Source organism: Benincasa hispida, chromosome 5, assembly GCF_027475165.1.
Source record: "Benincasa hispida cultivar pf3 chromosome 5, pf3_genome.v1.1, whole genome shotgun sequence".
In the NCBI taxonomy this organism is placed as follows: Eukaryota; Viridiplantae; Streptophyta; class Magnoliopsida; order Cucurbitales; family Cucurbitaceae; genus Benincasa; species Benincasa hispida.
In genome coordinates, this window is record NC_143482.1 from 69315865 (window position 1) to 69340592 (window position 24728).

The 24728-nt window shown below is 37.4% G+C and overlaps 1 protein-coding gene across 2 annotated transcripts; it reads right to left on the minus strand.

Annotated features, from left to right (window-relative positions):
• Nucleotides 1–122: 122 nt before the first annotated feature.
• Nucleotides 123–23558, minus strand: SPK1 (guanyl-nucleotide exchange factor). Of its 2 annotated transcripts, none has more exons than XM_039032263.2 (30): nt 23049–23558; nt 22790–22952; nt 20789–20910; nt 20574–20674; nt 20404–20459; nt 20178–20275; nt 19950–20087; nt 19076–19387; nt 18657–18947; nt 15907–16074; nt 15554–15745; nt 15401–15444; nt 14698–14767; nt 14409–14570; nt 14089–14196; nt 13895–13932; nt 13370–13514; nt 12783–12909; nt 7520–7713; nt 6858–6988; nt 5676–5751; nt 5393–5503; nt 4242–4424; nt 3711–3860; nt 3203–3376; nt 2749–3096; nt 2322–2654; nt 1699–1884; nt 605–1579; nt 123–521 (listed from the first exon to the last, which is right to left on the minus strand). In XM_039032263.2, the coding sequence occupies exons 1-30, from the start codon at nt 23103–23105 to the stop codon at nt 267–269; spliced, it is 5508 nt and encodes a 1835-aa protein (XP_038888191.1). In that variant the 5' UTR covers nt 23106–23558; the 3' UTR covers nt 123–266. The 2 variants fall into 2 exon arrangements, with proteins under 2 accessions (XP_038888191.1, XP_038888190.1); XM_039032262.2 differs by having other exon boundaries at nt 20574–20677; nt 23049–23490.
• Nucleotides 23559–24728: the final 1170 nt, after the last annotated feature.

The window sequence follows — 24728 nt, forward strand, 5'->3', positions numbered from 1 at the left end:
CATTTAGATTTCAAGAATATGCATATTAGACAAACAGTAAATTAATTAACGATTGATCTTTGTGGTTGATTATTTTTACAACCCCTTAGCACACGCCACATTTATACAGTAAAACCTCGATCTACTGAAAAGAAAAAATTATATATACAAGAATACAATGTTGCGGCAGACTACACATCAATAATGATGAAAAATGTAGATTTTGTTACTACACGAAACCCAAGAAAATGGCAAAAGAAAAGAAAAAAAGTGGTTATTCACAGTGCTTACAGTTCAGATAAAATGGCGGGAATGTAATGCGATAGTTCGGCGGTGAGAGACTGAAATCCATTCACTAGTTGGGTGTGGAACTCTTGGTCTTCCTCTCCAATTAATCTAAAATGAACTCGAATTGCACGTTTACATACAGCCATAAATTCGAGGAGCGCAGCAATGAGTTGCTGCAACTCTTGCGAACGCAACCTCGTAGCTGGCTCACCAGACAAGAATGCAGTGCACACGCTCAAGACTCCACTATTAACCTGCATTCATAGAGTACATGAGGGTTCTAAAAATGCAATCGTATGAGCGTAAAATTAGAATAGAAATTAAGTGAGAAGCTCACTTGAACTGCAACACTGCCTTGGAGTATTCTCTGAAGGCTCTGGAGTCGTGGAAGTTGATCACCCTCAGAACTGCGAGGCTCTTCCAGTTCATTCCGCAGAGCAGCAGTTCTAGTTTCAATCATTCCAATTGCATTTTCAACCGGGGAAAACTCGAGCGATTCAGACTTAGTTACTAAGAGTCTATTTACCAATGCTGGGAAGGAGCCCTCAGTCTGTAGAACAGTCCTCCTCTTCCATTGGTCTTCTAGTCCACCTTGAGTCCTTCCATTTTTGGTAAATGGGGTATCAAATAAGAAGCGATCAAAGACGCGAGCACGGACACTCCCAGTGGAGAGAGAAATGATTCTCTCTCTTCTACTTCCCAGATCTTCATCTTCAATGACAGGATCAACTGCCGTTATCTGTAGGTAGCAAACTCCCGGCTGCAACTCCTCCGCTTTCACTTGCCTGGAGTCTGGAATAATATGTAGCGTGTGACTCCCATCCATCCTAGACTCGTATACATGACTAAGTTTCTCCATTATGTCACCCAACCGTACATCACGGGGCTCACGATATACGTATTCCTTCCTATCCAGCTTCCCAAATTTTTCACCATAGAATCCTACTCTATAATATGTTGCATCAGTAAATGGGATGGGGCTTGATTCCTGCTCAAGGATTGATTCGTAAATATTTGTCAGTAAAGTGTGACATTTTGCCAGTTGTCCGTATGCTCTCCTACTTTTATAAACTGGAATTACAAGTTCCAGAATACTAGCACAAAAATGATACAACTCAGCTTGGGAGAAAAGCTTGTTTGCGAGCTGTAGGTACTTCACAGCAGAGTCGACCGTGAGTTTAGAGGCACCGTATCCCTCCACCTCAGCTGCTGACGCCTCTGAGGTGATCTCACTGCTGACCATAGGACATATTCTGCGTAGAGCTGTGACATGATCCCTGCTCCAGACACCATCATTTCGAGCAACAAGAGCCTAAGGGAAATCCAAGTACATGTCAAAGAACTAAAAACTCCCGTCTTAAGCCCCCACACAAGAACAACACAGATTTGAGTATAACAAATTCCGTATAGTGAAAATCAAATGTAAAGTACCTGCATGACCACAGCCGCAACCGCTACAGCACACTGTGCAGCCTCTGCCCATGACTGCATCTCTTGATGCGCATCACATAAATGCAATAACCACATAATATGAAGATCAGGCACAGGGGCGAATGCCATTGCAAGTTTGTAGAAACCTTCTGCAGCAGCATATCTATCCATTGACATCACAGAGGCCTAAATCAAAAAGAAAATAGCCAGCATCTGTCACTGTTCCATGTCTTTGGAGGGCAATAACTACTTCAAGAAATAACACTAGTTCGAAGGAGTAAACCTCCCTTTGGAAGTGAGCATCATATATAACCAGAGATACCACTGAGAACGTAACAGCATCAAATCCTTATTTCCTTACGCATTTTCTTTGTTACATTGAATAAAGTACATTATCGCAGGATGCAAACCAAGAAAACTTTTCTATAACAGACATCACAAAATGGTGTTGCCACCAGGTACCACTACATGTTCCAGGAGAGAACAACTTGAAATATACCACTAAAACCCTGCACTTCCCACGTTTCATCTGGAATGAACAGAATGGACCGAGGGCATACATCTACAACCCAAAACTGAAAATAGCGATAAATTATGGCAACATAATGGCACAAACTACTTACTAAGAGAGCATGCTCTAGACTAGCATCAAGAGCCAGGAGGAGACTGTCAGAAAGATACTTCAACTCTGACCAGGACCACCTATTGTCAGCAGAGGCTTCTGGAATTATGACAAGAGCATTCTCAGGAAGTCCGCATTCATTTAACAGATTGGAACTCTTCGATTCGTCTGCCATGTCTTCTAAGGATTTTCGTAGACGCTGTGCTTCACCACTCTCTTCGAGTGTCCCATTTGCCTTCATCTGAGTTACTTGCACATCAGACATCAACTCTGACAAAGTAATTATGAGCATGACCCTCAATCTAGCCGTTTGCATAAAGTGACAGAAAGAACTCTGCAACACAAAAGAAAAAATATATATATATATATCTTAGAAATAACAAAACAAGAGTTCAAAGTTGGTGAAAGATTCAATTTAAAAATCTTACCCTCACAAGTATCTGAAGCCCTGTGACTGCCCTTTTCCTTATGCTATCATTTCGAAAAACTGCAAGCCGAAGAAGATGGAATGTTACTTGCTTTAAGAAACGGTCATTTTCTCTTGCCATTAAAGTTGCACCATGAAGATCAAAGACACTGTTAAAGACAGGAAATAAGGCATTGTGGAATGCCAAAGGTTGATTCTTAGAGAAGAAGCTCATGAATATGGAGGTGATGCAATCAAGTTTCCCATAGTCAGTGGCAATGCTATGGGATGATGCCATCAAGGAGAACTTCTCTGTTATCTCCAAAACCTGAAGACTTACTGCTGCACTTAAGTTTTCTTCCCAAAGTTCCTGAGAGAAAACTTACAAGTTAAGTTGCCTAGTATAGATATGACAATAATGTTCTATAGTCACTACCGAGAATCAAATTAGAAAATTGAAAATCAGAGAAACTTACCAATTTTTGTCTTAATACTGGGTGCAGAGACTCCCTTAGTGCTTGGGCAGATGCACCAATCCTAGAAGATTGTGCCTGAGCCAGTGCTTCTCTCAAGGAATATGGCTGATTTGGGGAGCTCAACTGAGAATTCACCCTCTGCCACAAATAACCATTATCAGGTGTTCCCTGAGGCTGCAATGAAGAAGATGCAACAAAAAATCAGAAGAAATGATAACCTAAATAGCAGTTGTTGAGTATGGATAACGAATCATGAGGAATTGTGTTTTTTTTTTTTCCAAAAAGAAAGTTTATGTTTTCAGAATTATTTTTAATAGTTGTGACTCCGAAAATTAATAAAGGTCTACAATAATGTGCACATTTATATTATTATTTACAAACTCAGTAGATTTGGAACAAAAACAGGAAAAATATTTTTTTAGAAACAATTACGAGTTTTGGAAGCTGCTGACTCCCTGACACCACACAGGGTCAGTAGTCAGGCAGAATATGAAAGAGAGGTACCCACTCTGAATTCTTGTCTTGATGCCTCAGATAGGTAGTTGTTGATTGCAGGAGAAAGTCTGTCAGAGTACTTTGGGGAACCAGGTACGTCGCCAACAGCAGCAGGGCTCCGAGAACTGGATCCCATAAGCATGCCATCAGCAGGTTTTCTATGCTGTAAAATAGGACATCAAGAAAATTTGAGTACTTAAGTAAACCTCCATACCATCTTTTAGAAACATAACATCAGTGAATCATATGTGCTCTACATGAAAGGAGATGGTATGTTATTTACTTTTCTTTTTATTCACAAAACCAAAGGTGAAGATATATCAATTACTTTCGTTTTTGGATAGAAAACAGGGAGATGTATCATTTACTCATTACTGTATCATCACCACAGAAGGGAAACAAGTAATAGGTACTTCAATAAGGGTTTGGGATTATTAAACAAAAATAACAACATTGAAGCAAGCAATATTACGAACTAGAAAATAATGAAAATCAGCTATAGAACCAATGGTCTTAGTGAGACTATATATTATCAAATAACAACCTCAAAAAGAATAAGACACTCTTCCATGAGTTTGAAAAACAATCTGGTTCGAGCAATGCTTTGCTGCCATGCCTTGACAAGTGAAGTATCATCTAAGTTGCGCACAATTTGCAAAATCACAATCAAAACTTCACGCTTCTCTATGGCATTTAGGTTATAGAAGACAGGCATTTCATCTAAGATCTGCACAAAACATGACACAATCAATACGAGAAACTGAACTTGGTAAAGATCAACATGGTGATATATTGATAATATATTCTAGAACCCAATGTTCGTGAGCAAGAGATGCATCTACAAACTGAAGATGTACATCGAGCACGTAATATGGATTTTAAATGGAAGATACCAAAAAACAAAAGTTGCAACTTTCTAAAGGGATAGTCAATACTTCCTATGTCATAATGTGAAGCTCCAATATCTTGAGAGTGCAAAGACAAATATATACTCTCCACAGGTCTCCTCAAAGCAACGAGGAAAGGGGAAAACCTACAGGGTGTAACTTTTTATATTGAACATGTCTATTTTTTATATTGAACATGAGCATTAGTTCTTTTCATTCAATGAAAAGTCTTGTTTCTTTTTCAAAAAAAAAAATATTGAAAATGCCTATTTGTAGCAGAAATTATTATTTCCAATTATGTAAACCCTACACGATCTTCATGGAATCACATAAATGCTGACATATTATTAGTATTAGTTCAACCTACTCGGAGATGAATTTTCCCCAGATACTAAAATTCATGTCTTGGACCATTGAAAGCTATAGAAGGTCAGAAAAATTTTAGTCTTGCTAAATAATGAAAATGGTAGCAACTCTTTTCATAAAAATTGAGCTTTAAGAAAAATGAACTTATGGAAAAACAGCCCAACATTCAAAGAAGTTGCCGACATACACAGGTTGTTTGTTTCAAAAGTGATTACTAAGAGATGAGCACTAAGTTGAAATCGTGATAACAATTAAATCAACAGTTAAGAGCTCAATAGAGAAATGGAATCACGTTTCATTGCACAAATGTAAAATTTTAACATATTGGAAATGATAATAAATCATTCCAAAATACCTCTTGATTTAAGCTAAGCTAATTTTCAACATGCTAACTTTAAAATATACACAAAAAGATAGGATAGATTAAAAGAAAAACATGCACCTGCCCGATAAGTGGAAAATACAGCTGAGCAATGTATAGTTTATCTTCAGGCTTTTGGTACCGAGCATCAAATTCATGCTTGCATAAAAGAACAACTAAAATTCTTGCTGCCTACAGAAACGAGCCAGATTAGAAAAGTTAACCAAGTGGGTCAAACGCAAAAACAAATTTAGACAATAGATGTGTTAAACCAAAAGTAAGGTCATCTGTATGAAAATTTAAGTGCCCTTTGAACGGTATCATGACTACTTCTCCAACCCTTGCAGATTGTGGTTGGTCTCACCTTTGCCCGCAGAGGTAAATCATCATGATCCCAGGTAAGAAAAAGTTCTTGTATTAATACAGATGAAAGGTAGTTCCTATAACAGTAAAAAAAAATTGGTCAGACAAAAGCCACAAGGCATTATAAAATCCAATAACAAGTCCTTCATGGAAAATAGATAAAAGAAAGACAATTTTGCTCTGAAAAAAATTCTAGACAGCACGATGAACATGTAAGATTTAGCATGGAGATAGTAGGGACTACTAAAATTCAGCTTCCTAACATTTCCTTCCAATTTCATATGATTTACAGGGACCCTTTTGTTAGAGAACTTTTACACCCAAAGGGAGCTCTCCCATTTCGGGATTTACTTCCTGAAAATTTCATGATGGCCTCTTTCCTCAAGCCAAAGGTTCCTATTCCCACTTTTTCTACCAAAACCAGGGACGGAAAGTTTCTACTCTACAAAGCACTCAGTCACATGTCCCCAGAGCCTACGAAGAGGAGGAAAGAGGAGGCTACATACTAGAGCTAGGAAAGTTAAGGCAAACACGACAGTACAAATACTAAATCAAAATTTCTCAGAAGTCACAACAACCATCATTCAATTTTTATTATGAGCTATCCCAGCTTCAAAGCCAAGATGGTCTCCTTATTACACAAGCCCCAGTGTTGTTAGTACACAAGGCATTCACAAATGCCAATTTTAGAGAAAAAGTGGGAGAAACTCATAGCCGTGCTGCCATTTTTCTCTGAATTCAACTGGTACATCACATGAACCGAATTTGAACACAATAAAAGAAACTAGAACCATAGCCCATGTCATTGTTTTTTCCCAACTCTTTTCAACATAATGTGGTAATTCATCTAATATTTCAGTAATGATTGAACCTGACCTCGTATCTGTATGAATCTCTTTGTTTAAGTTTCCTAATCTTATTAGATACCAAGACTGGTAACTCGTGAAATGGAACGTGTATCAAAATAAAATTTTAGTGTATCATGTATAGTGAAGCCTCAAATATAGAAAGAAATAGCCAAAGCTTTAAATTATATGTTGAAGTATATTTTGAAGATCATTTTTGCATTTTCCTATAGAGATTTCCTCTTTTATTTAATTGTACAGAGATGAACGTGTTTCTTATTTGCAGAGCAGAAAATGATATATAAGCAGTATAAAAGTATATGTTGAAGATATGGCACCTATCAGAAGGGTCTCTTCCAGGCATTTCCACAAAGAGGTCGTGATCACATATAATCTGCAAAAATGTAAGCTTGCAGTCATGCAGAACTGGTTGGCAGACACCTGAAAACTTGTCCAGGTACAAGGATACCTGTAAGATGTTCATTAAAAATATATTTAATTATCAAATTGGTGTGAGTCTAGCAAAGAATTCCACATCCTGAAGGCTATACACTAGAAGCTTTTCATTCTCCATGTTTGAAGGAATGTCTTTAGGAAAGTCATGCCTTCATCTCTACTTGCAATTGAATATATGTCCAGTTTTCCTAGTACTTTAAAAATAATTCAGCTATCAAGTGGTTTAACCCAACTATAAAAATTTAAGTTCAACTTGAAATTGAATGGTTAACATAAGCAAGTATTACTCTGCATTACTATCAATAGTATAATTACATCCATACCTGCAGAGAATTCTAAAACTAAAAGAAATTATTAAAAACTAATTTTTTTGGGGAAAAAAAAAATCTTCCTTTACAAGTTTAGATTATTTATTTTATTTTTTTTGTTTTACAGAAAAACATAAACGTCACCGCTAGATTTTAAAAGTACACATAGCTGCCTACTCCCATAACTTAATAATATAGACCTAAAAGAAGTAAAACAAAATATTTGAGAAGTATACCAAATCAAATACTTGGCGAGGTTCGATGATGGACAAAAGATCATAACAAAAGAATGCTAAACTGCTATTCAAACGTTTAGCCAAGCTTAATCCCTTCTTGCAACGTTCATGTACTTCAGTAAGAAGGCAATCATACAACTGCATTATGCATCTAAATACACCTTCTTTCAATTGCATTGGAGGAATATCTTCACCTGTAAGGCCAATAAATAGAAAGGAAAAACCAATCAAAGGAATATCTTCACCACTACCTGACAGAAATAACTCTATTCAATCCTTGACAAGCCATGCAAACTCTGTTTCTCTTTTTCAACTGTGCTAAAAAAAAAAAAAAAACGACTCTGCTAACCCAACTCTGCTCGCATGACACACTGTCAATATTAAAGACAATCATAGAAAATCCTTCAAATGTTTGTATGTTTCAACAACAAACAAGTAAAAAAAACTCTTCAGATAAGAAAAAGCATTTTCATTAATAGTGCAAAGTTTTAGGCTCAAGCTCAAATGTCTAAGCACCTATGGGAACACCTCCCCAATCAATGCCCTTTATTTCCTTTTCTTCCTTCTTCCACAATATTATAGAGCAAAGTTCAAAAGTGGGGAAACACCCATGCTCAAACTGACTTCTGAAAGAACAAAAAGGATTATCTTCCAGAAACAGAATGCTAAACGTGAAAATGTTAGAGACAATGAAGTAGAAATTCAACAAACCAAGGAGCACAGTTTGGGTAAAATAATAACAAAAATAAATGTACATAAGGTTAAAGGATTAATGGTAATTTAATATGAAATTAGATGAGAAGATTATATGAAAAAATCCCTACTATGTACACCTTGGCTCTCGCCAACATCACCAGTCAAACTTACCCTTGCCCCGACCCACTCCTCCCTCATATCACTGACCCGCTGACCTGCACCGACCCATCTCTATCTGCCCACCCGACCCTTCTCTATCTGCTCCACCCGACCCACCCAACCAGCTGCCATTACCGCCACCCTACCTCTCTCTACCAAACCCATCTGCTTTAAGCCAATCTTCTCGAAAACTCTCCATTTCCATCCATAACAAAAAATTGTACCTCGTCCCTGGCACAAAATTTGCTTCATTAGCATCTTACCCTAACTTCTCCGACCATGAGGATTTACCTAATGCTCTCTCTCTCCACTGCCCCCCTTCACCCTTCTCAAGCCCCCCTCCCCCTTCCCCAGACTATACCTTACAAAATACCCTGATCGGTCCTGCCTTCTTGGCCGAGAGTGACCTTGAACCAGAAGAGGACTCGGAACCAAACACACTCGACCCCGCTTACCATCTTCAGATTGTGGTACCTTGGCTCTTGGAGTACAACTTGTGCATCACGGCTATCCCTTCATACTCTAAAAGAATCAAACGAACTCAGAAATAAACAAGAGGCATAAATGAGCTAAAGAGGCTATTTTCATCTATCAACTATGAAAAGGTCTCCTCCAAGGCCATCTCTGGTGGGTTGACATCAACTAAATGATAATTCTCTCTTGGAATGTGCAAGGTATTAGCGCCTAGGAAAAACAAGCGGTGGTGAAAAATCTTATCCTTAAACACAATCCAATGGTGGTAATCCTTCAGGAAACCAAGCTTGAAGAGGTGGATTGTACAATCATAAAGTCCCTCTGGAGCTTGAGACATATTAGTTGGTCTGTGTTAGAGGCTTCATGCACCTCTGAAGGTATCATCATCATGTGGAATTATCCTTCCTTTGTATCCGAAGAAGTTGTCAAAGGTCTTTTCTCCCTTACCTTGCATTTTTACTTGGCTGATGGTTTTCCTTTTTGGCTTTCTGGTATTTATGGCCCGTCTCGTGCTAGAGATAGACCCCTTTTTGGCAGGAACTATATATATCTCCAAGGCCTCTGTACTGAAAATTGGATCCTAGAAGGAGACTTCAATGTATCTCGATGGTCATATGAAAAATCTAGTGGCAGATCTCAATCGGCGAGTATGAAAGCTTTCCACTATTTCATTGATACGTCGGATCTTCTGAACATTCCTTTACAAAATGGCTTATACACATGGTCTGGATATAGACATTATCTTGTCTTCACCCTTAGAGACAGATTTTTTTATTACTGATAGCATACAGCATAAAATTGCATATACCACATCAAAGAGATTGGAAAGACCCATCTCTGATAATTACCCTATCTTGCTTTCCATTGGCGCAGACAAATGGGGCCCCACACCTTTCCATTTCGAAAATATGTGGCTGATGCACAAAGAATTTCAAAGCACACTTGAATATTGGTGGAAGAATACTCCTTTGATTGGCAGACTAGGGCATGGTTTAATTGTCAAGTTAAATGGCCTTAAAGAGGTTCTGAAAGAGTGGAACAAATCCATTTTTGGGTGCATTCATACTCAGAAAAATCAACTCAGGGCTGAAATAACTATGCTGGACAACCTAGAGGAATCAGATGATAGCCTGCCTAGCCACAGGGAACAGAAAAAAGCCTCAAGGCACAACTCCTCACTGTGGTGGCCGAGGAAGAAACCCTTTGAAGGCAAAAGTGCAAATCCATTTGGCTTAACGAAGATGATCTGAACAGCCGCTTCTTTTATCGGGTTGTGGCCACTAAAAGGAGGCAAAGCACCATACATGAAATTATCTCTGCCGGTGGTGAAAGCCTTCTTTTGGAACCAGACATTGTTGATGAATTTTTTAATTTTTACACCAGGTTATTTACAAAGAAGGACAATCTACAAGCTGTCCCCATTCTTGCTTGGCCCTCCCTTACTGATCAGCAGTCTCTAATGTTGGAATCTCCATTCACAGACCAAGAAATTTGGTGTGCAGTTTGCACTCTTGGTGAACACAAACAAACCCCGGGGCCCTGATGGTTATACCACCGAGTTCTATAAAAAATGTTGCACATCCTTAAAAAATGACATATTGAGGGTGTTCCAGGATTTTTTTTTAAGGGATTGTCGATATGAATCTTAATGAGACTTATATTTGTCTCATACCCAAGCATGCCGATGCCGGGAGAGTTGGTGATTACAAACCAATCAGCCTCACTACCGGGGATTCCAAGATTTTGGCAAGAGTCCTCTCCAAAATAGGCTTAAGAGTGTTCTCCCCCTCCTTATTTCCGAGCACCAATCAGCCTTTGTTGAGGGTTGTCAGATACTTGATGCATCACTCATTGCAAATGAGCTCATTGATGAGTGGAACAGAAAGGGCAAAAGGGGCATTGTTATCAAACTTGATATAGAGAAGGCTTTCGACACCATTGATTAGGCTTTCCTAGACTCCATTCTTCAAGCTAAGGCTTCGGCTTTCTTTGGAGAAAATGGATCAAGGGATGTATTTCATCTGCTAATTACTCTATCATCATCAATGGGCGTCCTAGGGGAAAATCCGTGCCACTAGAGGTATTAGACAAGGGGATCCCCTCTCTCCTTTCCTTTTCAATATCATTATTGATACTCTAGGCAGGATGTTGTCACTTGCGAATTTGGATGGGAGGATACAGAGTTTCAGGGTGGGCAGGGACGTCACTATCACTCACCTACAATTTGTTGATGACACTCTACTTTTCTCCATTTACGACCATGCGCTTATTTGATGTTATTGATTCTTTTGAGTCCTACTCGGGTTTACCCATTAATCGCCAGAAATCTGAGATTATGGGTATTAATCTCCCTACTAATGAGCTTCTGTGTGTTTTGGATTTATATGGGTGCAAAGTGGGTTTGTGGCCAAATTCCTACCTTGGGCTTCCCCTCCACGGCAAGCCTAGAACTCTTTCGTTTTGGGCTCCGGTGGTTGAGAAAATTGAGCAAAGGATTAAGGCTTGGGGTTCATTCTACATTTCTGAAGGAGGGAGATTAACCCTCGTTCAAGCATCCCTGAGTAATCTTCCTACATACTACCTTTCCCTTTACAAACTCCCTAGTAAGGTGGCGCTTACTATGGAAAAGCTCTATAGAGATTACCTTTGGAAAAGGAAAGATGATGGATCAAAATTGCACCTTGTCCGTTGGGACAAAGTTACCTCTCCCCAACTCTCAGTGGCTTGGAAATCATTAATCTCAAGCTTAGGAATGAGGGTCGTCTTGTAAAATGGATTTGGTGTTTTAGGGTGGAGAAAACTGGTTCCCGTTCTATGTCCATTGCTAAGGGCCCACGGAAAACCTTGTCTTACCTTCAACCTTGTGTGGATCAATATGTTGCTATTACTTTGGGAAATGGTCGATCTATTTCCTTTTGTGGAGACTCGTGGGTGAATAACAGCCTGTTGAGGGTTGCTTTTCCCAATCTATTTGCATTATCCCTTGCCAAAGATGCTTTGGTCTCTGAGCTATGGAACTCGATGGAGGGTGGGTGGAACCTTCATCCCCGTACACGTCTCAATGACCTGGAAACAGAAGAATGGGCTGTCCTCTCAAATTTGCTTGTATCTCATCAGCCCCTACTAACACAAGACAAGTGGTTTTGGAAGCTTGAGCCATTCGGAACCTACACAACAAAGTCTTGGATTGACAAGAGTTATGATATTGGCACCATTTCATTCAAGGGTCCAACTGGTGCTATTTGATCCAATCAATATCCCAAAGAAATTAAAATTTTCCTTTAGGAGCTTGCTCATAATGCAGTCCTCACTTATGACAAGCTTAAATGCCGTCTCCCCAATAAGATGCTTTCACCCTATTGGTGCTCCCTTTGTAGAAATGACACCGAAAACCAAGATCATCTCTTCATGTTCTACCCTTTCTCCAAAAACTTTTGGAATTATATTCTTCAGGCTTTCAACCGGTGTGTGGTCTTTCCCCTCTCTAAACCCTTGTGTAATCACGATCTTGTGCATACTTAGGCAAATTGGGAGTCTTTCTTGAAGCCCTTTGGCTGTTGTAGCTCATTGGGAGTCTGAATATAAAAGCCCACAAAAGGAGTTCCAACACTAACATCTCATTATCCACATCCAATGAGGAGATCTATATATTAGGTCACTTTAAGCAAAGTATCCACATTTTTGCATGAGCGGTGAGATAATTAAGTAATCAAAGTCAAATTAATCAATTTACTTGATCATTTGAGTTTGGAGATAATTAGACGCACTGTAAATTTTGATTACTTCCAACCCAAAAAACCTAGTAGGTGGATGAAAAAAATCCCTCACATACACAAGCAATGCATCGGCATCAATACATGTTTAGAATACATAATAAAGGTCAAAAGAAACGGTTGTAACTCAAATATAAAAGAACAGAGAACATCAAACCCACCTAACGGAAGGCTATGATAGAAAAGCCGAGTTTTTTCCAGTGCCATTGATTTGACAATTAGCTCAAGGAAAAACCAGGCCATGGCCAAAACATCATCATATACTGGTCCAACACGATAGCCTTTGGCCTACAAAATTACAAAAATTTCAGCAAGTTCTAATATGTTTCTCCCCTGCGACACACAGAGAATCGATGAAACAACAATTTAAGAGAGCTACCAGACTATAAAAACTGAAATAAAATAATCTCCACAAGGTTGTGAGTAAAGGATCGTCTGTGTTAAGTTCCTCATGGTAATCAAGAATATAACCTACCGATCATAAACCAAAAGGAGTACACCCCTATGAAGGTTCAAGTAAGGATCACCAAAAGTAGAAAGGGATCCAAATGAAAACCCAGAAGAATAAAATAATTGAAAAACTCACGAAGGACCAATTATTGTCTTCAAGGGTTGAGGTAAACAATAAAATGTATGGATGCCAGTACATGATTCATGTACAAAAAGATAATATATAGCAATTCTGGTGATATTAAAAAAACATGATCGCATAACCAACGCAAAACAAAAATAATGGAGTCAAGACCACCTTGCTCCTAGCCAAGCTTCCCCAGACAGTGGACAGACCAGGGTATACAGGTGGCTGGCGACCTCCAAAGTCATCAAAAGCATAATCAACATAATTAACAAGGAAGTGATTTCTTTCACCATCTTCGGCTGATTCCTGTTGCACCCTATATATTTTTGTCACACGATGACAACAAAAAGCAATAAAAAAAAACTATAAGAAGTCTGGCTCAGTAAGACAGAATGTGAATCGAATAAGATCTCAAACAAATAAATAACGAAAACTTAGTATAGTAACATAGAGTAAATAGTAAATGAGTAAGTCGAGAGGGAAAAAAAAGAAAGAAAGAAAACACGAAAGAAACTGTAAGATGATTAAGCAAATTCTCTACAAGAGTAAGATAGGAACTTGATTTGGAGATTGGGAAGTAAGAAAATAGACTCAAATTATATACTTCAAAGAAAATCAGAAAACGTACAAAGCATTTGAGGGGCGTAATAAACTAGACCCAAATAAATGTAGAATCTACAGAACTAAAACAAGTACCTAGTAACAATATTAACCATTGCTCTAAAAGCTGCAACCTGAAATACATCGGACAAACAATGATTAGATAAAAGCTTATATTGAAACCCCAAAAAAAGAATTCACAATTTCAAGCACAATCATCTAGGCTTCGAGACGAAATTAATCAGAGCATACAAAGGCTCCTGAAATAATAAAGTAAATTCAATTAAAACCTGCAGGGTTTCTCCACCATTGCCAATGAGATGGAGCAACATATTCAAAATAGGATGAAGGAATTGGAGTAATGCAGTGGAATCAACATTTTTCAAACTGTTAATAGCCTGCATGTAAATGGACAGCACCACGCCAGAGATGTTATTATTCCGCTAAATTAAGTCCCCTGTTTGGTTGAAACAATTAAAGCATCTAGTAATCTACATGGCTGTCTCCTATTGTTGAATAGATATGAAATGATAATGTTAAGAATTCTCGCGATGCCCAAGGGGTGCTAATGTGTGTGGAGGGTGGAATTTTCTTAAAAATGAGAAAATACCTCTAGTAGTTCAGAACCCCAAGGAGGGCTTGTTCGAAGAGTGTGCCTATCATATTCCAGAAAAAAATCCCTGATTCGTTCATTAATGGGATACAGGGAGGAACACAGTCTTAAGCGCAATTTGAAGATGTTCTTCCCATCTTCCAAGTAATCTAGCCTCTCCTGTAAAACCAGAAAAACATGAATTGTAAAGTCAGTAGAAGACAAACAAACACAGACCAACAAGATCACTGAATCAGAGAACTTCACTGCTGCAGAGGACACAGCAGTGAAGGAAGCCAAAACATACCCTGTTTGTATCTTGGAGGTAGTGTGGAACAAGCTCTCTCATTACTGGTAAAGAAATTTCAGATCGTAACCTAAATTAAACCATCAAGATCAGAGATTTCAACCAGGAGATGCATACTTGAAAACAGTTTACCGAAATACTGGAGCATTGGCATTAAACTTCCAATAACATATTCAAAGCCTGTTTCCAATAACTACATTGTAGTAAAACAAGGGAAAAGTGCAATTTGGAGGTACACAGCATAATAATCAAGTTTTTGTAAAAATAAGAATGAATTAGATCCACATATTCCAAGAAACAAAACGTGTAAAGGTACTTCACAAAAATTACAATCAGGAGAATGTACGGAAGCCATATTCAACCAAACCTAAAATCTAACAAATCACTTATCAAATCTTTTCAAGCTTGAATAAATAAAGAATTTTTTCTTTTTGTTATTTTTCTTATCTTTTTTTATATCTGAAGTTTCAGGCAAAGAAAAATTACTTTCTTTTTTTAATGTGATTGGCTCCTCAAATCTATACTTGTTAAGATGTTTGAAACGAGAGTGGGCTAGAGTACTAATAGGGAAATAATGGGAAGGTTCCAATATTTCCTATCACTTGAAAACATCTCTTATCCAAAAAAAAAAGGAAAGAAAAAAGAAGAAGAAGAAGAAGAGAGAAAGAAGTAAGTACATATTTCATAAAAAATGAGTACATACTGAGCATGTGTTGATAAGGGGAGTGATGCATATCCAATTGGCACCTGGAATATAATAACAGAAGATTAGATAACAACAAATGAAACAAACAGATTTCATAATACCCAACCAGCCATGTAAGAACCATGATCCAGATTCCAGAAAAGAACATACTGGCTTGGGAGCTTCTAGTTTTGCTTGCATATCAATATTGAAGAAAGTAAACAACAGGTGATGCTTTGGTGTCCAGGTAGCTGGGAGGGAGAGTTTAATCTCATCATGGTAGCAAGCCACTCTTGCACCTACAGCAACTTGAGTGTGAGCCCACTTCTGAAGAGATGCACCCAGCTCCACGGGATACATAGCCTAAGCAAGTCTCCCACCAAAATCATACATATAACTTATAAGTATGCAAAATCCAGATTACTTTCCATATATCCGAAGCTCATCACCTCATCAGTCATCACCGACAGGAAGAGTTGAAATTGATGTGTAAGTAACTGATATTGTAATTTATAGACATTTACCTCCAGAGGCTGTCTGCGTGGGTCACTGTCATCCTCTCTAAGTTCTACACGAATGAACAAGTTCCTCTTGCGGCTCAAACTAACAGTCAGGGGGTAAACATAAAGACAGTGAAAGAGCTGCAAGAATGGCTCATTCCTCATCATAACGCGGAAGTCAAATGCATGGAACTGAAAGCCAACCAACAAAATGTACCGTCAACAGTTATTCATGATAATGTTGGGCTGTGCAATGGTGAAGATTTGGTAGAAATGATAGCTTAAATTTCAAATTTTAAGAACTGTGTAATTCCCTAGATATCTGTGAGACCTCCAATTGTTTATGTGCCATTGCATGTGTTCTCCCTAGGGACGACATGCTCTGATACCAATAAGTTAGGTATCTAAACGAATTAACCTGCAGGAAAGCAATCTAACAACACAGAAAAGAGACCCATTAGGTTAAGAAAACACTGTTATATTGAGAGTTCTTCAGCATACAGTGTGTTGTCCATTCAAGATGATAGCTAGAACAATCTCCCTTTCTACAATGTATGATATCCAGCAATTGAGAAAGATGGTTCCCTCCTAAGAGACACTCTGCTCTACAAATTTCACCTCCTCGCAGCTCCCCAAACCCCTTCCCCTCCCAGCAGACCATACTCAACACACAATCCACTGCCAGTTAGGCATAACCGTTTTCTTAGCCACTCCCCAATTTACCCCTTCTAGAGTAGGTCTTCACAATTGGAGGTCTCACACTATCCTTCATAATTATCACAGGTTCACCACTTCTCCATTGCTTTTCCATAAACATCTATTTATTGAAATTAATTCTGTCCAATTTCTCCTCAAGCTAAATACTAACTGTATTGCATAAACTATTTTACAATTTAATTATACTATTTGAAATCTAAAATTTGTTCCAAGATTTTACTTTATGCATCAATTCATCATTTAACATTCTTCTTACAAGGGATCCCCTACTTGAAATCCTTCTATACATCAATTCATCATTTAACTTTATTCCTACAAGGAATTCCTTACTTGAGATCTTTCTCTAAGAAGTTCTAAAAAACAATGATCAAACAAAATTAACTAGAAATGAAAATAAGAACCTCTTGTCCCAACAATCCAACAATCAATGAAATGCTTCTTATCAAAAATAAAAAACCAAGGAGGATAATTGCACTCGGGCTTTAATACCTCAAGGCATAAAACTCCTAAGAAAACACCATTCTTCATCTGTTACCGTTTGCACCAACTTTACAATACCTGGCTCAAATATTTCTTTTGTTCAAGAAACCTTCATTCAAGGTTACAAGAATCTCTCAGAATTTAGATGATGACTCAAATGTCAGTCTGAGTAGCAAAGATTCTGACCAAGAAGAAGCATAGTTGGAGAGGAATTCACACCTGGTTAATTGAGGGAAGTCTAGTGCACTTTTCTTACAAAATCAACAACCCCTTGTAAGTGACTTACAAATGTCTCTCTCTAAAATACCCTCTAAATTTTCATATTTAGTAGCAACTTGTGGTTTTCAACTACAAGAAATAACATCTCGTGAGGTGTCTTGTTAATGAAGACCATCTCTTGGATTGCTAGGGGCCTCACTGAACATCCAAAAGATGTCATCTTAGGAACTAGTATTGTTCTACAATGCATTGTTTCATTTGGAACTCAAATGAATTTTGTTGGATCGCTTATGAAGCATTTGGTAGGCTATACGAGAGCTTTTATTCTGTTTACGGAAGGAATTATTACTTAGCTAGCTTCATATTAGTATGGGGATCTTGGCTTTCAAGTTTAGGTGTGGGCAATAGACATATGACACAATATCCACAATATGAGACAATCTAAGTTTTAGGTTATCATTTAAACACGATCCACCTGTATGTCTCCACATACATGTTTAAGTTACAGAAGATAACCTTGGATCTTAGTTTATTGGTTTTTGTGGGTTAATGTAACTAAATGTTGAAAAAATTACCTCTTATTTTATTAGATAAATAAAAAATTTGTACAATACAATTACAAATTACAAGACCACGAGACTTAGGTCATCAACACCAACAAAAACGTGCTGAAAAAGAAACTAGGGTTTCTGACCCATCTAATCCTGACAGTTCTACTGGTGTGAGTACTGAGTTTGTAGATAGTATTCTTAACTCTGACAAAGATATTTCTATCCCTAGTAATAAAGATCAGGAGACTACTAATGTTGTCACTACTAAGTGGTTGATCAAAAATAAAAAAACAATCCAACAAATAAGATATAATTTGTAAGCTATTTTGTTCACCAATTAAATATCTGAGTAAAAAGTGTTATCAACTTCCAGTAATCTTCCATAAAAGTTAAGGTTCTTTTGAGGAACTCTCATTCCTATAAAATTTTATGCGGCTAGAGGTCCAATGAACCAGTACAAAAATGAAAGAAATTTTATAAAGGCCTTCTAATCCATGTTGGGCAGAAAATAGCAATTCCTGGCCCATATACTAATCGTTGAATATTATTTATCTTTTCTCCTTGCTATGTCCTAAAGAATTTCTAACATTCAACGATCACTCATCCTCCACTTATCTCAATTAGCATGTTATCAAAGAAACAGATTATAAGCATATCATCAATCTGAAAACTACTTCATTTCATAGCAAAATCTTGATTCCCAAGCAAGTAAAAATTCAAAATAAATTATAAAAAGACCTATCAAACAAAGAACTACTGGGTGGTGAAATATTAAAATAAAGAATGACATTAGCGATCTATCCTTACATCATCTGCATTTGTATCGGCATTTTCATGAGGAGATGATCCATTTCCAGAAAATTCTTTCACAACAGAACAACTTAACTTCGAGCTGCCACTAACATGATGGCGATCAGAACCATTATTAGGGTGCTTCTTAAATGTGGAATCAACCGGACGGTCCACCATATCAACGGAGTCACTGATCACACTACCACTCTCTGACATGTTTTCATTGTCAGCATGGGAAATTTGATGCTTCTCAATCTCCAGCCTAAGTACACCTTTTACAGGTTTATGAACCTTGTGTTTGGGATCCTATAATTTGAACAAGTAACCATCATCGACCACATTTAGAGGCATTTTGAGATTTTATGAGAGAAGTCAATATATTATATTTTGGAGAAAATAAGATTAGATTTATAACATAAAATGAAGCACCAAACCTGAAGTGCATCTTCCGTGTAGCCTTCCTTAACCTTATTTAAGTTGGATATTTCAACAACAACAGAGCTTCCACTGGAGTAACCCAGCTTACCATCTACAGTGACCTTTGTGCTAGGCTCAAAAACACCTTCATGGGAACTAGTCCCAGTTATGCTGGGAGCAAGAGGACTACTTGGGGAAGCAGATCCAGCAGATGCTGCACCAGTGCTGTTGTCAAATAATGAAACAATGGCCCAGGCAAAGGATTCTCTGTAAGGCATGATTTGAGACCACACCTGCAATTTTTGCTTTTCTCTTTCATTCAAATGCACCTGTGGGTGGAGTTTATACGATTGAAGAATGTTAGTTCAGATGATGAAACAAGATTTGACGAATTAGGACTGTAGAGAAAACATATGTAATTAGACATACTCAAGGTTTTTTAAAGCTTAAAGTTCAATAAAGTGCAATAGTCTTATGAGGCTTTAGTGCAAGGCACAAGAAAAAGCATGAACTTTTTTTTTTGTGCGGCGCACTATATATAAAAATACTGCATAAAGAAGAAAAGCATGGTTGAAGTGAAAATATGAAGAACAAAAAACCCTGAACATAAGAAATTTTGCATTTAGACTTAGTAAATTAGGCCTAGGGCTTTGAGCTTTGGGCCTAGGCGCATGCCTGGGAGGGCTATTTAAAACACTGGACATACTAGTTCTTTCTGTGAAATGTGAATACACAGAGAACGACATAATAGATAGATTTCTTCTCCTTTTTCCTTTTCCTTTAATTTGAGTAAAGATAATTTATGAAGATTGATAGAATAAACCTTAAAAAATTGAATTTATAGAAGATTACTCAACAAAAGAATAGAGAAACATATAAATTTAGACATACTGGTTCTTTACGTGAATACACAGAAGCAGTAACCCCTCCTTCTTCTGTAGCATGTTTCTCTAACTGAATAAAAAGACAGACTGATGCTGATGGAGCCTCCAAATAGAAAATTCCACGTGGTTCAAATGATATTTTAGGCTGCAAGAGCAATGGACAAAGAGCTTATATTCTTCATTCATTATAAAACCATAGGAGATGCAGGGGGAGAAAACAGAGGAAGTAGCTTACATCCTGCATTTCTTTAGGTGCAATGCGAAAATGGAAATCCTCAGACAATTTTTCTCTTCTCTCCCTATTATACAAGCAAATTGTACCATAAAATGGCTCTTTGGAAGGGGTTGAAAGTGGATGGTGCAGAGAGAAATATGTCGAAGTCAGCAATCATAAAAATAATTGCAGTGAAACAAATAAAAAATAAAGAAGAAGCTGTATGAACCATACTAAAGTTACTTACCAACCAACCCCGCTTGAAGGGATAAGGATAGAACTTTAACAGAAATCTTCAAGCCACTGCCATGATTTACAGGAGGGACAAAAGATAAATATTGGTTTAAACTTGTAAAGATATTAAATTAGCTTGATAAAAGGATAGAATTCTGCATATGATTTTTATTGTTGCCATACTGTGTTACAGGAGTTTCTGGTATCCTCTGACCAAATATCATCGACCTTTCGTTTTCCCAATCAAAAGCTGGCTCATAAGCTGGAAGAGGAGAAGGACCAATCTGCTACAAGAATATAAGAACTACATTATACTTGTCAAATGTAAGCATGAAAGATAATAGTGGGGAAATATAACATGCAGTATAGTGTCAGATAAAGTTAGGTTCATCTAGAACCTTTGGAACATTTGATAACAATGGATCATATGTTGTAGACTCTGGCCTTCCAGAGGTACTTGGTACATCATCCTCTGTAGTATCATCAGGCTTTGTGCGCCTAGCATAAGTAAGACGCATTTCTGCACACAAGTTGGAAAAATTATATGGAAACTATAGCATAGTTCAGAGAATAACAGAAGCACTGAATGACAATTGTAAACTGTTTTGAGAAGTCAAAAGAGCTTTCATTAGAAAATATGAAGTACTATAAAAGCTGGATAGATTATCTAAACGCTAGAACGTAATAGAGGAAAACCAAACAAACAAAAACCCAACTAAAGAAAAGGGATCCAATCAAGCAAAACAGTGTCCATAGAATAGTTTTTGAAAATGGAAGCAAAATGGTGTTTAAAAAAAATCAAATTCGAAGCATAAAAAGAAACATGAAACCTAATAAGGTAACAAACAACACTATGGGATCCAACCCTCCAAACAAAAGACAACTATGAAAGCAAACATAGCTCTACGCCCCCCGCCCAAAAACCCCAAACTTTGTAATAGGGATGAGGACCATCATATCTTCATTCATTGCCTGTTCGCTAAGAAGGCTCGGTCATTCATCTTTTCTCAGCTGAATTTTGCAGTCTGCCTCTAGCCTAAGCTTAAAAGTTTGTTTTCAGAGGCTATTATAGGAATGTGCTTCAAATGCAAAGACAAGGCTCTATGGAATTGCATAGTTTGAGCCCTTCTGTGGCATATTTGGAAGGCAAGAAAACAAAGAATTTATTAGAGTCAGTCAACTTTGCAGATTTTTTATGTAGCAGTGTACACCATACAACGTCTTCATGGTGCTCCAACCACACGAAATTCTTTTGTAATTATAGTCTTTTTATGATTATTAATGATGGAAAGATCTTTTATAATTTTTCCAGCATTTGGGCGGGGTTTTCTCTAACTGGCCCCTCAGTTGTTTCTCCTTTTTGTGAGTACATATTGATTTTATCCACACACATCCATTGATATACTATCTTATGTTTGGGGCCCAACATAAGATGGTATGTCCCCACATCCTATATTATCTCAGTGTTTGGAGGCTCATTACCCCATCTCACCGATTTTAATTGTTTGTAGGCCCATTTCCGGAACGTGTTTCGTATCTCACCATCATTTTTCTTCCGTGTATCGTATATCATCTTAGTGCTTGAACATACTCTATCATACTCGATCATTCATATTCGATCAGAACTCTCCAAACATCAGAACTCCCCACATCCTATATCATCTCAGCGCCCCAAACAGCCCCAAAATGTTATAGGACAGAAGTAGTCCCTGGTTAGTTTATGTGATGACAATTTTAATTAGCATGTTTGAAATTCTCGTACTACTGATAGCCTTTATGCTTGTAGCCATCAGAAATTAAGATATTAATTCCGTAGTTTAGGAAAAATACCATTCTAGAGCCACACAGCATTATAGCTATAGCTAGTTTACAATTATTAGGATCTAGCCCAACTGTTCGCTACAAGCATAAACTAACCATGACTTGTGACAAGCTCGAACCACGCAAGTCATGGTTTGTAGCCTTCAATTAAGATATTAATTCCGTAGTTTATGTGGTGACAAGCTCGCAAATAAACGAGATCCCTAGTCCCTTCTACTGCCCTCAGTTTTATCTACTGAATGACAAATATTCACGACTTGTGAAGCAACACACGTATGAATATTCAAGAAGATGGGATTCACAACTTGATTGAAAAGGAGTATGTGTTTCATTCAGAGTCCTAACTGTATGTATGTATGGGAGGGGGTACGTGCCTAAATCCACCCAGTCTAACACATGAGCCACCGATTGAAGTCAAATGGAGAGAGAAATACAGCAAAGGAAGCTATATAAGAGGGAGATATAAATCGTCCACAACGAAAATGACTGTATGTCGACCGCCATTACGGGCTAAATATCAAAATTATTGACGAGATAGAGAATAAGGAGTACTTTTGAGAACATAAAAACATATTTACCAGTCTCAATGTCAGTATCGGGGCCTTCATATATCTGATTCTGAAAGGACACGGGACTGATAGTCTCATAGTGACCGTACTTATTTTCATCCTTAACCCAGTCAGTGGAATAGCACTGCACAAGCTCATTGAGATGTGGCCATTGCTCCAAATTCTCCTCAAACTACACAGAGAACGAGAAAGGAAACACAGAAAAGCCAAAGAAGAAATCAAATTCGAGTTGGAGGGCGAGAAAGTAAGAGAGGAGAAGCACCATTACCTTGTTGTGCCATTTGATAGACGCGGGGGTGGAATCTCGGCGATGTAGGAGATGCATTGTGGTAGATCTAGGGTTTTGGGAGAAGGTTAGCAGGTGCAGAGGTAAAGATAAGAAGAAAATGAAGATGAAGTTGAGAAGTCCCTTTCAAATTTGGTATTCGGGAAGTGGATACAGGTAACGGACCTCAGGAAGAAACAACAATGGCGTAGTTGGTAGATCTGTAGTGAATAGGAAAGAGAGAGAAACGAAGAAGGCGTAAAAGAAACAGAGAGGCGCCAGCAGAGGAGAAGCTCTAAGCCATTGCAGAGGAAAAGAGACAAGTGCGGTACAGACTAACAGTACAGTCGGAGTGGGAGTGAAAGTGAAGGGTAAGGCGTCCGAAATACAGCAAGACACCGAATCTCGGGGGCCTAATTAATCGTTTAATAATGAATTCGGACCCTCGGTTTTTGGGTCTTGGTTTTTATTTATTTATTATTGACTTCGTTTCTTTTAGAAAAAAAAAAAAAAGTAATAATAATAAACTTCTTTTTTTTTTTTTTTTTTTTGGCTTCTAAGAAAAGCAAATACAGAAATACTCCTGATTAAAATATATATACACTCTATTCCCTTTTCTCCTTTGGAATGGTTCTGTTCTCAACAACTAATGCACGTTGCTACACCCAACCCAACTGCTTCACATAAAGCCCACCATATGCACACTTGCGTTCAGAACGAGCCATTGCCATGAGCTTGAATCCTAGGGCCAAGATTGGTATAATCACGGTGAAGCTATCACAACATGACCGACAATTTCTATACAACTTAATACAGGAGAGAAAAGTAACGTAGATTCTTTTAATCTATATCCAATGATTATTAGGAGACAGTCACGTTGGAATAATTTGTATGAAGAGGTCAAGTTTTCACCAAGGTTTTGGTAGACAATAAACTAGTTTAATTTTGCCCGATTGGAATAGAAGTATTCTACTTCTAGTAAATTAGGTGAACTTTGACGGCAACATTAGTAGATTTATAACTATAGATTCCAAATTTATTAAGTGGCAAAAACAAAAAGTTCCGGTATATCACTTACATCTAAAAAAATATCATAAAGATTGTTCACAAGTTAATGTTTACAGTTCATAATTTAATATATTTTTTTTTTTACTAAAGTGAGCATAACTCATCAATAATTGACATCTACTACATTTCTAAAGGTTGAAAGTTATGGTCCCGTTTGGTAATCATTTTATTTTTTGTTTTTATTTTTTAAAATTAAATCTATAGACACTACTTTTATCTCAAAATTTCTTCTTTTGTTATTACTTTTCACCCTTGATTTAAAAAACTAAGCTAAATTTTGAAAACTAGAAAAAGTAACTTTAAAAAAATTGTTTTTGTTTTCAGAATTTGGATAAAAATTTAACTATTATACTTAAAGATGCAAATCATTATAAGAAATATGGATGAAATATAATTAATTTTCAAAAACAAAAACCAAAAATCAAATGATTACCAGGCGGGACCTAAAATTTTTCGTTAGTAAAAAATCTGGTTCCAGATTTTTTCTCAAATGTAGAACTTACAATAGATTCATTCAAGAAAAGAAAAGGAAGCTTGAAAGAATAAGAAACTTAAAAGATAGAATATTTTGCCAAATCAACATTCCAATTAAAAAGAAATGAATTGGGAAATCAG

Coding starts and splice junctions, on each gene's coding strand:
- SPK1 (XM_039032262.2), bottom strand. CDS start 23,105: ATGCATCTCCTACATCGCCGAGATTCCACCCCCGCGTCTATCAAATGG. Junction 15,445..15,553: donor AACTAGAAGCTCCCAAGCCA/GTATGTTCTTTT, acceptor ATTATATTCCAG/GTGCCAATTGGATATGCATC. Junction 1,885..2,321: donor GTCTAGAGCATGCTCTCTTA/GTAAGTAGTTTG, acceptor TTTTTGATTTAG/GCCTCTGTGATGTCAATGGA.